We start from the raw sequence: 14872 nt of genomic DNA on the forward strand, positions 1-14872 counted from the left end.
TTATGTCCTACACACTTGATTTTTAAAGGTAAATTTTTTCACAACATTCCATCCTAAAGACAAAAATGTGTGACACTGTTCACAGTTATGCAGAGGGCGAGACCTAGAACTTGATTCTAGACTTCTGATGCTCAAAATCTGCCTCTGACAGGCATATGCCCTAATATTCTTTAAACTAAAGGTACTAAACCAATTCTTGCTTATGATTCTCAAGTCATTACATACCTATGATTTTCAAATAGGTCTCTAAATTAGTTTCCTGACTTGTGAAATGACACTAAGAGCCTGAAACTGGGCCCAGTTCACAGCTTTAAAATGCTTCAAGATTTTTTTTAAGTTTCTGACAGAAAGTCATCTTGGACTTAACAACAGAAAGGTTATTATTTTTCTGTACTGAATATGTGGTTTATTCCTTTATATAAAATAAATTAGACATGAATTATATGCTGCCAAAGTGATCAGAGGCTCTTCAAATTTAAAATCTGCTCTTACCGAAGAGGCACCTCCCCAGTCCTTAATAGTAGGTAAAGCACTCCTTTTTTGGGAGGCACCTTTTTTTCGTTTAGTTACTTGTACATGGTTATACTCATATAACTGAAAATTTCAACAAAGTTATAGTGTAGTAGAATAAGTAAAAACTCATTCTTGTTGGCTGTAAAAACAACAAAATTTTTTTTTCCACAACGTTCTGACCTAAGGGCAACCATGAGAGACTGTTTTACAGCTCTATAGAGGGTCAGAACTTGAATGCATACTTTCTGATATGCAATATCTGCCTGTCACAGACACCAGAGCAGTATGGAAACACAGTGGGCTAAGAAAAAAGGGTGGAGGGCTGGGTGCGGTGGCTTACACCTGTAATCCCAGCACTCTGGGAGGCCAAAGTGGGTGGATCACTTGAGGTCAGGAGTTCAAGACCAGCCTGGCCAATATGGCAAAACACCATCTCTACTAAAAATACAAAAAATTAGCCAAGTGTGGTGGAGTGCACCTGTAATCCCAGCTATTCAGGAGGCTGAGGCAGGGAATCACTTGAACCTGGGAGGCAGAGGTTGCCATGAGCCAAGATCACACCACTACACTTGAGCCTGGGTGACAGAGTAAGACTCGTCTCAAAAAAAAGAAAAGAAAAAGGTGGAGGACTGCCCATCTTGTATGCAGCAGCATGAGAACACAAGAATAGGAAGTACATATATCCCTTAATGAAAATGAAACTAATGTAAATCTGTTGAGGAAAAAAAATTATAAATCCCACTTTATGTAAGGAATGTATGTGGCATGATTAGATTTTGCTGTGACTGCTTAAAGCTAAATCTGAATGCCCTAATAATAAGAACCCTAAATTAGGTTAGTTTTATAAACCAGAAGGATAAGTTGGTGTTTCATACAAATCTGTTTATGCTTTTAATTCCACTTAAATGCCTTCAAATTACATATTAAAAAGTGACTAAAAAACAAATACTGCCAACATGGTATTTTTTAAACAGCATGGTAGGATTCTGATGAGTAATAACGTCTTCAGTTTCCCCAGAAACTAAATATATTTACCAGTTAATTTAAAATTGGATCCAACTACCTAATCTTGTTACATTGTGATGCAGTACTCTTTCTGAACATTCAACAGTCCTCTTTTTGGCAATAACAGTCAAGGTGACTTCTGTTTTCTATACAAACAGAAATCTTCATTTTTTATTCTTCTTAGACCAGGGGTATGTGTGTGAGAACTCCTTGTTTACAATGTACTAACAGCAATAAGCTAGGGGTACGAAAAGTAGTAACACAAGGTAGAAAGTGAGAATAACTAGGATGTGACTTCTCTGCTGTGTATCTGGTGATGTGAACATCAAGAGTCTAAGAGTATGCTAGAAAGAATGGATAGGAATGAAGAGTGTGTGAAGGAAAACAATGGGAGAGGAAGTGAGGTCAGATTCTGGGAAGCCTGAAATCATGCAGAATATGTACTGGAGGGTCAGTGGGAAGATACTGAAGACAATCTGTGTACTGGGGAGATATGTGATGCAGTCAGACTGTGCTTGAGGAAGCAAACATTAGCCAACATGATGAACGTTACAGTGGAGGGAAAAAACGAGTGAGGAAACAACTACAATGAGGTAAGGGGAAATAGACACCTGAAGTATTTCACAGACACAGTAATAAGCCTAGAGGATAAGAGAATAGCTGATTTATAAAATCTTAAAGGCTTGGTCTTCTCTCAGTTAAACAAAACAAATTTGTTCCCGTATTCTTAAACCATAGACACTGGGTGAGCCTTGCCATGCAAAGAGATACCTCTTGTGTCTGGGTCCATATGTCCCACCCCATCAGCCTAGATATCCTCATCTACAATTGTCCCCACTGAATCCACATGAGTTTTATCATGCTCCTTTTTCTTTCTGGAATAGGGTTATGTAAATAATATCCCAGTAAGATTTCTTGTTGCTTGTGACAGACTTTACTAACCTCAGATATGCTGTTAAATATCCTCAAACATGTCCTGGGACAGTAATAATGCCACATGTACATTTGCACATGTACATTACACTTGTCCTGCCCCAAGCACTCATAACTCTATTTCCAGTTTGCCTAGATCCTAGATACCTAGTAGGATTGTTTCAGTCCTGAATTATCACAATAGCAGTCAATCAGGAAAACATCAGCTGGTTAAAGATACCCTATGAATACAGGGAAAATGACTCACATACAACTTACTCATTAATAATCAGATCAGGAGCAAAACACAGCAGGTTTGCACTTGATTGTCTATATGATCTCCACCCCAGAGCAAATGCCATAAGAAACATCCAGGAGTACTGCAGTAGGGTCATTTGGTCATCCAGGTGTAAGTTCCTGAAACCTGAATTAAGAGAAATAAAGGTATGAGGCAACACTCTTAAGAAGATCATCTCTGTGGGAATTGCCAAAGAGCAATGAGATCAATTAGCCCTGTCAAAACAAGGGGACCCCTAACAGAAAAAGGAAATTAAATACTAGGTAGACACAGTTTTCTTCTGTTATCTGACACTTTAAGACTCACAAACCCTCTGCTTTTTTTTTATTTATTGAGACAAAGTCTTGCTCTGTCGCCCAGGCTGCAGTGCAATGGTGCCATCTCAGCTCACTGCAACCTCTGCCTCCCGGGTTCAAGCGATTCTCAGTGCCAGCCTCCAAAGTAGCTGGGAATACAGGTTCATACCACCATGCCCGGCTAATTTTTGTATTTTTAGTAGAGATGGGGTTTTGCTATGCTGGCCAGGGTGGTCTCGAACTCCTGACCTCAAGTGATCCACCCACCTGGGCTTCCCAAAGTGCTGGGATTACAGGCGTGAGCCATCGCACCCAGCCCCCTCTGTGCTTTTTAATAGCTTTTAATGTAAAAAAAAAAAAAAAGTAGCCAGTTTTGTCACCTTTGTCTGCTTAAGTAAACATGAACTAAATAGTAAAATAGCCAAAATTCTTGACTTGGCGGTTACCAGTGACCGGGAAAGACAGTGGTGACGGGGATGAAGCGGGATTGGTTGACGGGTGCAAAAATACAGTTAGAAGAAATAAGTTTTAGTGTTCAGTAGCACAACAGGATGACTATAGTTAACAATAATTTACTTTATATTTCAAAATAGCTGAAAGAGAAGATTTGGAATGTTCCCCAAACAAATGTTTGAGGTGTTGGCTATCCCAGTTACTCTGATTTGATCCTTACACGTTGTATGCTTTTATTAAATTATTACATGTACCCCCTAAATATAAATATGTACAGTAAATATGTACAACTATTATGTATCAATTTTAAAAAACAGAAAAGAATCTTGGCTTGCGGTATTAATCAATGAGTTAAGTAAAACATTTGCCCTGCTAGTCACACCTCTTTCCCCCTTAATAAAACAAGGATGACAGGAGGTCAGATTCCTTTCTTGCTCTCTCCCTAACTATCTGCGTGAACACAGGCTTGTCAATTCCCTCTGTCTTTAAAGTCAGAGCTGACACTAACATTGACCTCTGCTGTTCCACACCAAATTCCAATAGGGTAACTTTTATTTAAAATTATCTTTAAAATTACATTCAATGTGTAGCATTTCATTTAGTGAAGGGTTAAAATCATTCTACTTTAGTACAAATTTTGACAATCAACATACTTGATGTTTACCAATCTTAAAAACAACCTGATTTTTAAAAGTGGCACAATGAAGGAAAACAAATGGAATTAACTAAAAACGTTTTATTTCCCCAAACTTCAGTGTAAAAGGAGTTTTGAGTGAGTCTTGTAACTCGAGTTCTGATATTACATCATCCTATGTGAAATTACCATCCTGTGCATAATGATTTGAAAAGCAGGGAGTAATGTAAATGTTTTATTATAAACTCCCTATCACCTGTATTCACCTGACTCTCCCCTTCATAGTCCCCAGAACTGAGTAAGAGAAACAAGATAAGCCATGGGCTCACGATGATATAAAAGCCAAAGTGTTTTTGCTGAAGAAACACAAAGGTTTATATAGTTGCTCTTTCATCTTTTGCATCTTACCTGGTATCGCCTTTGCCCATTTCACTGCTGCAATCACTTGCCGCCCTCCTAACATGTTGAGCGTGGTCATGATCCTCCAAGTTGAGTCTGGAACAGAGCTATCATATCCTGCATATAACACTTCAGGTTCAATAACCTCCAACAGTGACACCAGGGTAGGGGTGAGTTGTGGTAACGTTGCAGGAACTATTGTTTTGTTAGCAGGATTTTCAGGGGTTTCTTGTGAGACTCCTGTAGTGGCCTGCTGAATTCCTTTTATTTTTTTCTTTGTTTTTCGAGCTGTGGGTATTTTAAAAAATACATAGAAATGAACTGTAATGGGAAGGTCTGTGCTACATAGTTTATTCAAGAAGTATTTTTACTTTCTAAAACTATTAAGATGGGAGAAATATTTTATTTAGCAATTATGATAAAGTGACATGGAAAAGGAGAAAAAACATTTTTTTTTTCTGAAAGCAAAAGATCCAGAGGAACCTATTCCCAATTAATTTTGCCTTACAAATAGGCCAGAAACTTCATTATAGTTATTCCTTATACAAAGTATTATAACGGTATGTTAAAACAATCTGAGTAAATAACTTTTGTAAATTCTTCTATAAATTTTTTTTTGTCTCACTTTCACTCTAAATGCAACAATTTCATTGGTTATATAAGGCAAATTACTCTTTACTATAAACTGAAAAAAAATCTAAGCTTGGAATAACGGATTACAAACTGTGGTTTAAGATAATCTAAATCATGGTAGTATATATAATGAAAAGAATTACACTATTTTCACTTGTTCAAAGCCACTTATAAAGATAGGAAGATGACAGCAGATTACATGCTAAAAATAGTATTAGTTCTACCAGTAGAAAAATTCACTTTTCACTTTTACATAGGTACTAACATAAATACTGCTTGGGACTAAAAACATTTGGGAAGATGAAATGAAAAACTTTACATTACTTCACATAAATTATAAGCGGGAAATTTCCCTTTTATAAGGAAGATTTATATTGATTACTCTACAAACCTAAAGCAGCCATTCTCATATTATATATAAATTATCTTTTGCCTTGACTTGGTATGGAACCATCTAATCAAACTACAACATGGATGCTGTAGACTTTTTGGTAGACTTATTCATACTCCTGAAGTTATTTTAGTGACTAAATAAGAATTACATTGTTCCCTCAGAGGGAAAGTACTCAGAATTCCAAGGAAAGGCAAAAAATGTAATTTATATCAGGAAGAAATGTACCTGTCTAAATTATTAGGGGTGCAAACCATTTTGCAAAGGGAAGAGTAAATGTAAATCACCTTTAAAAATCATTTTTAGATCCTCTGTCCTTAAAATGACACATCACATAGTCTGTGGAGGACAGATATGGTGGTGGGAACGATATCTCAATGTACAATGTTAGAATAAAATGGTTCCATTCTTATTGTGTTCTATATTAAATGGGGTACTGAGAAATTCAAAAATTTTTAGTTCAAAACAGAAACAGAATCATGATAGAACTATTCTAATTAGTTTACCATGCTCTCTTGGAGGCACAGTATGATATAGGACTAAAAAGCAGAAACCTGAAATCAGCATATTTGGATTTAAGTCCTGGTTCTGCCATGTTGTAGCTGGGTATCTGTGCAAGCTACTGCCTGACTCTTCATTTCCCCTTCTGTAAAATGAGGATAATATTAGTCCCTACCTTATAGGGTTGTTGTGAGAATTAAATATGTAAAATGCTTAGAATAGTTCCTGGCATATATTATAGTAAGTACCATATAACAACTATCATTACCTCAACTTGCAGGAGAACATGTTTTTAGAATATTTTAAATTTGGATATCGCAACTTAATAGAGGAGTGATAAAATTTTAAAAAGGAAGGACACCAATACATAAACTCTTTAAACAACCAGAAGTATCCCAGTGAAATCTTGATCCAAAATCATAAAATGTACTTTGTTGACAATGTAAAAGAGAACACACATGTGCCAAATCAATACACTGAAACAGTACTTTGACAGCCTCAATTAGCCGTAACTGTAAATGGTTTAGAATGCATATTTCTTTACTCCACATTAGCACAAGGAAGAAAGAGTAAAAAGCTGGAGGATTAAAAAAAAACATTTTCTATGACTCAGTTTGTAATTAATTTCTGACTACTTATATATAGTTCTAAATGAGAAAACTGATGTTTTTCAATACAGCTCAGAAAGTACAAGTGAACCCAATTGTGCTGTACTGACTAGAGCAAGAAATAATACTAATTAATTTTTCAAAATATCTTCAGGAAGGAGTTAACTGAACTGAATCATTTAGTTAAACAATCACTATTTTAAAGCAACTTAGTTAATACAACTTTACTCTATATAAATTCCTGACCCATTGGAGCATATAGTTGATTAGCAGTCAATATAGGAGCTCCACAGAAGTGCTCATGAGTCTGTGGTAACACTACTTCTTTCTTAATAAAAGTAGAGAAATCTTAATTAGCTTAAAACCTAGTTTATAAAAGTTGGTTACTTGAAAGGATAAACAAGATTGATAGACCACTAGCAAGATTAACAAAGGAAAAAAAGAGTGAAGACCCAAATAAGCACAATAAAAAATGTAAAAGATGACATTACAAGAGATTCCACAGAAATGAAAATGATCTTCACACTATTACAAGCACCTCTATGCACACAAAATAGACGATCTAGAGGAAATGGATAAATTGGAACAAAGGCTTTAAAAAATCTTAGGGTTTATGCGTGTATGTGGGGGCGGGGGGGGAGGGTAGAGTTTACTATGAAAGTATCATTTTTGTTTTCAGCTGATCCCCGTATATATAAAGCCATTATTTGGAGTAATAAGTATGTATGTGGAAATGGAAACACACAACCTGCCTAGATTGAACCAGGAAGAAACTGAAATTCTGAACAGACCAATAACGATTTCTGAAATTGAATCAATAATAAAAAACCCACCAACTAAAAAAAGCCCTTGACCAGATGGATTCACAGCCAAATTCTACCAGATGTACAAAGAAGAGCTGGTACTAATCCTACTAAAACTATTCTAAAAAAGCAATCTAGAAAGAGGGCCTCATCCCTAGCTTATTCTACAAGGGAAACATCATTGTAATACCAAAACCTGGTAGAGACACAACAACAACAACAAAACTACAGGCCAATATCCCTGATGAACACAGATACAAAAATCTTCAACAAAACACTAGCAAACTGAATCCAGCTGCACATCAAAAAGTTAATTCACCACAATCAAGTAGGCTTTATTTCTGGGATGCAAGACTTGTTCAACATACGCAAATCAATAAATGTGATTCACCACATAACAAAAAAAATACGATCATCTCAATAGATGCAGAAAAAGTTGTGATAAAATCCAACATCTCTTCATGATAAAAACCTTCACCAAACTAGGTATTGAAGGAACATACCTCAAAGTAATAAAGAGCCCTGTATGACAAACCTACAACCAACATCATACCAAATGGGCAAAAGTTGGAAGCATTCCCCTTAATGCAGTAAGACAAGGATGCCCAATGTCACCATTCCAATTTAACATAGTACTAGAAATCCTAGTCAGAACAATCAGGTAAGAGAAAGAAATAAAAGGCCTCCAAATAGGAAAAGAAATAATCAAACGATCTCTTTTCACTTATGATTCTATACCTAGAAAACCCTGAAGACTCTGTCAAAAGGCTCCTGGAGCTGATAAACAACTTTGGTAAAGGTTCAGGATTTAAATCAATGTACAAAAATCAATAGCATTTCTATACACCAGTAATGTTCAAGCTGAGAGCCAAATCAAGAATGCAATCCCATTTATAACGGTCACAAAAAGAGTAAAATACCTAGGAATGCATCTAAGTTAGTTTAAAATTTTTACAAGGAGAACTAGAAAACACTGCTGAAAGAAATCAAAGATGACACAAATGGAATAACATCCCATGCTCATGGACTGGTAGAATCAGTATAGTTAAAATAGTCATACTACCCAAAGCAATTTATAGATTCAACACTATTCCTATGAAACTACAATGTCATTTTTCACAGAATTAGCAAAAAGCATTCTAAAATTCCTATGGAACCAAAAAATGCCCCAAATAGCCAAAGCAATCCTAAGCAAAAAGAACAAAGTTGGCAACATCACATTACCCCAAATCAAACTATACTACAGGCTACAGTAACCGAAACAGCATGGTACTGGTAAAAAAACCCCAAACACAATGGTACAGAATAGAGTCCAGAAATAAAGACACACACCTACAGCCATCTAATCTACACAAAGTTGATAAAAATAAGCCATAGGGAAAAGACTCCCTATTCCATTAATGGTGCTGGGATAACTGGCTATCCATATGCAGAAGAATGAAACTGGACCCCTACCTACTGCCATACAAAAATTAATAAGGTGGATTAAAGATGTAAATGTAAGACCTCAAACTATGAAAATCCTAGAAGAAAACCTAGGAAATAACCTTCTCGACATTGGCCTTGGGAAAGAATTTACGACTAATCCCCAAAAGCAACTGCAACAAAAACAAACATTGACAATGGGACCTAACTAAACTAAAGAGTTTCTGCAAATCTAGAGAAACTATCACAATCTACAGAATGGGAAAAAATATTTGCAAACTATGCATCTGACAAAGCCCTAATATCCAGAGTTTAAATGGAACTTAAATTAACAAGCAAAAACAACCCCATTAAAAATGGGCAAAGGACATGAACAGACACTTCTCAGAAAAAGACATACGTGTGGCCAACAAACATATGAAAAAATGCTGACTGTTAATCATCAGAGAAATGCAAGTCAAAACCACAGTGACACCACTGTGGAAAGAAGTTTGGAGATTTTTCAAAGAATTTAAGAGTTTAACTACCATTCAAACTAGCAATCCTATTGCTGGGCATATACCCAAAGAAAAATAAATCATTCTATCAAAAAGACACATATACCCATATGTTCACTGCAGCATGGTTTGCAATAGCAAAGACATGGAACCAACCCAGGTGCCCATCAACAGTGGACTGGATAAAGAAAATGTGGTATTTATATGCCATGGAATACTATGTAGCCACAAAAAGAATGAAATCACGTCCTTTGCAGCAACATGGATGTAGCAGGCGGCCAGTATCCTACATGAACTAATGCAGAAAACCAAATACCGTGTTCTCATTTATAAGTGGAAGCTAAACATTGAGTACATGTAGACATAAAGATGGGAACAGACACTGGGAAATACAAGAGGGGGGAGGCACAGGTTAAAAAGCACCTGTTAGGTACTGTGCTTACTTCCTGAATGAAAGTTGCAATCATACTCCAAACACCAGCATCACACAATGTATCTTAGTAACAAACTTGTACATGTACCCTTAGAATCTAAAATAAAAGTTGAAAATAAGAGAGAAACAACTAGATTGGGTTTTTGAACTTAAAAAAAAATTAGTTTCAATAATATTTGGTAATAAATCTGATAATGCCATAAGACTGTTAAGTTTCATTTGACTGTTTATACTAAAAATAAAGCCATACTTTGGACTGATTACAATATATCTTAAAATGAAGTGAATAAAAACATTTAGTTTCAAGAGAAAAACAAGCAAGTAAAAAAAAAATTTAGGATCACCATTAAAAATCTTATCTGTTCTTAAATGCTAGGCACTTTAAGCAGTGAAGGCCACTCCCTTAAAATAAATCTTGAGAGTTACTTGGTATGGGGCAAGAGTATAAAAATACACCACTTGCAGTCCTAAGTTACATTTATGGAGAGACTTGGGCAAAGTTATTCTGGAGCTATCATCGAAACTGCTTGGCTTAGGGGAAGCACTCTGATGAACAAGAGAATATTTCTGAAGGTTGTAAAAAAAAAAAAGTGTGAAACACATGGCTCATCTGTATTGTAAGTGTTAGGGTCTGCCAAAGATTCCTGGCATACGTACATACCAGGCCAAATAAAGATTTTATGTATACTGGGGTTAGTTCAATACAAAAATGATACTTTTACAGTAAAACCACACACACAAACCCTAAGAACTTTTTTAAGCCTTTCTTTCAATTCATCTACAAGTAGAATGGGATCAACTAATGATATATGCCACACAGTACATATCATAGTAGGAAATAACAAATTAGAATTTTCTTCCACTATGTAGTATAAAAATGGATATAAAGTAAATCATGGCCCTATTCAAAGGTGTTTTTAATAATGAGGGTCCAAAAAGTAGAAGAACGTGTATCAAAGACTAACATGTAGTAGTTTTTAACAAATGCCAATTTCTACACTAACTGGATACGTTATACTGACTATAAAAGCATATAATTGGTTATTTTTAATACAATATTTTGAGAAACTGCAGCCTAAATTGTATGCTTAAAAGTTTTTTCTTTTTTTTTTTTTTTTGAGACGGAGTCTCGCTCTGTCGCCCAGGCTGGAGTGCAGTGGCGCAATCTTGGCTCACTGCAAGCTCCACCTCCCGGGCTGATGTCATTCTCCTGCCTCAGCTTCCCGAGTAGCTGGGACTACAGGCGCCCGCCACCACGCCCGGTTAATTTTTTGTATTTTTAGTAGAGACGGGGTTTCACCGTGTTAGCCAGGATGGTCTCGATCTCCTGACCTCGTGATCCGCCTGCCTCGGCCTCCCAAAGTGCTGGGATTACAGGCGTGAGCCACCGTGCCCAACCGTATGCTTAAATTTTATTCATGTAAGAAAAATTTCTGATGTCCAACAAAAGATTCAACTGGGAATGGCAGTGATGGTATAATTAATAGAAAAATCAGATGTCAGTCACTGCCTGGGGTCATCTTCTAGTGCAGTAAGGCCAAAGGGCACTGCAATTGCTATTAAACTGTAAGAGGGAGGAAAAAACGGACAAATTTTGTAGCCTAGTCCATCAAAATCATTACTTTGTAGTTGATATATCTTTTTTCTTTTGATGAAAGAAGTCCCTCATAGTTTGGATACAGAGAAATTGCCCAGAAAAACATTATATACTTAAAGCTCCAAAGATCTTAAACTTTGTATGTATTCAGAAAAGCACCTAAAAATGTTACTGGGTAAGCAACCACAATATATTAGAGATACAACAGAATTTTATTTGGGTTTGTCCTTTGAGCTTCATTCAAAACCTATTTCAAAATATAAAACAGGTAAAATGAAAAAATGAAGATTAGAGATAATTGGGACCGGAGAAAATAAACCAAAGGGCACTAAAAACTCAAGTGTCTTAATACATATTTAAATGGTCAAAGTATATTACATACATAGGAGATTAGAGAGCAGCAAGATGAAACTGGGTAAAATCTGGGCAGAGATCTGGTATCTAAGAAAGTGGGGAATACTGTTTTTATAACAAAAATAAACTACCCTTGTGGAACTGAAAGCAAACTTCTGTGTGCATTTTTTAGTTAATCTCTGCAGTTTTTATAACATTTACAAGAAAGTGGGCAGCTATCATTTTATGTAAATCAATGTTTAACATGCTGACACTCTGCAGTTAAGTTTAAATAGCCTGGTCAAACGTAGATAGAGTTGTGTATGTGGTTTGGGGAATTACACTCTTCATAGTCATACCCATAAACCTATTTTCTATTTAACAAGATGTATACACACAGTGTGTGCTAGATAGCACCAACAATTAGTCTCTCCTATCAAAAGAACCACATAGGTCAGTTGCAGTGGCTCACACCCGTAATCCCAGCACTTTGGGAGGCCACGTTGGGAGGATCACTTAAGGCCAGGAGTTAGACACCAGCCTGGGAAACATAGCAAGACCCCTTTGTCTCTACAAAAAATTAAAACAAAAATTAAAAAAAAATCAGCTGGGCATGGTAGTGTACATCTGTAGCCCTATCGGGTGGGAAGATGGCTTGAGTCTAGGAGTTCAAGGCCACAGTGAGCCATGTTCATGCCACTGCACTCCAGCCTGGGTGACAAGAGTTAGACTCTGTCTCTAAAATAATAATCATCATCATAATCATAAAAGGAACCACACGGTTTCCATTCTCTCTCAGTACTGCCATCTCTTATCTGGAGGACTGCCATATTCATTTAATTGGTCTCTCCATGTAAGATTAGTCTTTGTAAAATACAAATCTGATCATGTCTCTGCCCTTATTTTTCATCTATCTAATTCCTACTCAGCTTATAGATTTCAAATTCAATGTTACTTCTTCCTTGACTTCCAAGACAGAATTAGGTGACCTTCCTCTTGTTCCTGCGGCCCTATGCCCTCTATGGTGTGCCATGCTATTCTGTGACTGACTCTGCAACCTAACTACCAGATAAACTACTTGAATACAGGCACTATTTTATTCATTTTATACCTAGTGACTGCCTTGTTGGTGCATATTTGCTGAATAAAAGTGCTAATTTCACAATAAATACTAAGCATATGTGTTATTAGATCACCACTACCTTCACAGAACTTGCAATTTCAACCACAGCAGAATTCCAAACTTTTTTCACAGGAAAATTTTTTAATGCTGAGATCAGTGTTAATTATACAACTTGTTATATAAACAGGGATATGAAACTCTAACTTATAACTAGTTTCAGGTTTCTCTTTTTTTTTTTTTTTTCAAGACGGAGTCTTGCTCTGTCGCCAAACTGGAGTGCAGTGGTGTGATCTCGGCTCACTGCAACCTCTGCCTCCCGGGTTCAAGCGATTCTCCTGCCTCAGCCTCCTGAGTAGCTGGGACTACAGGTGACACCACCACGCTCAGCTAATTTTTGTGTTTTTAGTAGAGACAGGGTTTCACCATGTTAGCCAGGATGATCTCGATCTCTTGACCTCGTGATCCGCCTGCCTCGGTCTCCCAAAGTGCTGGGATTACAGGCATGAGCCACTGCGCCCGGCCCAGGTTTCTTCTTTGCTTGAAAACCAAAACAAAACCCATCTAGTTCTTCCTTGAGGTTTTTTTTTTTTTTCCCCACCCCTCCCTTGAAGATCTGTCATAAAACACAGATCTCCAAGTAAAAGGTGTGCTTTTAAAAGGCAAACAGAAAAACGGACATGTAAATATGTATGATACAGAAACATTTCCAACCCTAGGGAATAGTTCTGAGGCTGAAAAAAGGAGTAAGAATAATAAAGTTGCTGCATGTTGTGTAAGTTTCATTATTACATAATTTCCTTTCTTTGTATATAGTCTGGCTGTACTGAATTCAGTGTGTGTAAGAAGAACTGGTGGATAAACAAACAATGACATATTCATGAAAAAAATTTCCCATTTTTATTGGGCAGTAACATTATGCTAGTCAAGCATACATATACTGAACTGACTACACTGTTACATCTGCTTACTCATATCTTCAAAGTAAAATGATAAATTTTTATAAGCTACAGAGACAAACAATTGCTTTCAGATATTTACATTACCTTCCAGGTTCATTCCAGCCTGAAGACATTTTCGATAGCGGCATGCTGGGCAGTTTTTTCTTCGAATTTTATCGATGATGCAATCATTCCTTCCAGCACATAGGTAATTGTGCTGTCCTATATGGAATAAAAGGCACTATTAAAGTTTCACAGGTCTTCAAATATATTTTATATGCAGAGCCTCTGTCTGTTTTTGTTTCCGGTGGAATATAACCAAGGCACCCACAGGTATTGCCTTGAGGGAATGTTCTTGCCTACATTGCCATTATGAGGTCGAGAGGTCAAAAACAACACAAAGAGTTTCCCTTTTTCTATTCAACAAACTGAAAACAGTGCAATAAAAAACCTTACTGCAGTATTCACATATTAAAAAAAAGTACACAAATCATCAGCGAACCACTTAATAAATTTTTACAAACCAAGAACCTTTATGTAATCAGCTCTCAGATCAAGAAACAAAACAGTACCCCAACAGGCCCCCTTTCTGCCCAATTCCAGCCAGTACCCACCAAGGGTAACTACTTTTTTGATAAACTGTGTTTTACACAGTTTGATAGATTGTGGTTTTTTTATTTTTATTTTTATTTTTTTGAGATGGAGTCTCGCTCTGTCGCCCAGGCTGGGAGTGTAGTAGTATAGTGGCATGATCTCAGCTCACTGCAACCCCTGCCTCCCAGGTTCAAGCAATTCTCCTGCCTCAGACTCCCGAGTAGCTGGGATTACAGGTGCACGCCACCACGCCTGGCTAATTTTTGTATTTTTAGTAGAGACAGGGTTTCACTATGTTGGCCAGGATTGTCTCGGATCTCAGGACCTCGTGATCCACTCGCCTCGGCCTCCCAATGTGCTGGGATTACAGGCATGAGCCACCACACCCGGCCAATAGATTGTGTTTTAAACAAATAACAGTTTGGGGTAGATGGTTAACTGTATCAGGTTCAATTCTTTGTAAACAATAGGCCACAAAATTGACCA

The 14872-nt window shown here is 36.8% G+C and overlaps 1 protein-coding gene across 10 annotated transcripts in view; it reads right to left on the reverse strand.

Moving 5' to 3' along the window:
- NR3C1 (nuclear receptor subfamily 3 group C member 1) overlaps positions 1-14872 on the reverse strand; it is a 124666-nt gene that overhangs the window by 17747 nt on the left and 92047 nt on the right. For all 10 annotated transcript variants that reach the window (XM_024246811.3, XM_054555228.2, XM_054555230.2 and 7 more), the window contains 3 exon segments: positions 13898-14014; positions 4520-4798; positions 2710-2854 (listed from right to left, as the gene is read on the reverse strand). In XM_024246811.3, coding sequence (XP_024102579.3) covers positions 2710-2854; positions 4520-4798; positions 13898-14014 — 541 coding nt within the window.

The sequence above is a fragment of the Pongo abelii genome, chromosome 4 (genome assembly GCF_028885655.2).
Source record: "Pongo abelii isolate AG06213 chromosome 4, NHGRI_mPonAbe1-v2.0_pri, whole genome shotgun sequence".
NCBI classification, from domain to species: Eukaryota; Metazoa; Chordata; class Mammalia; order Primates; family Hominidae; genus Pongo; species Pongo abelii.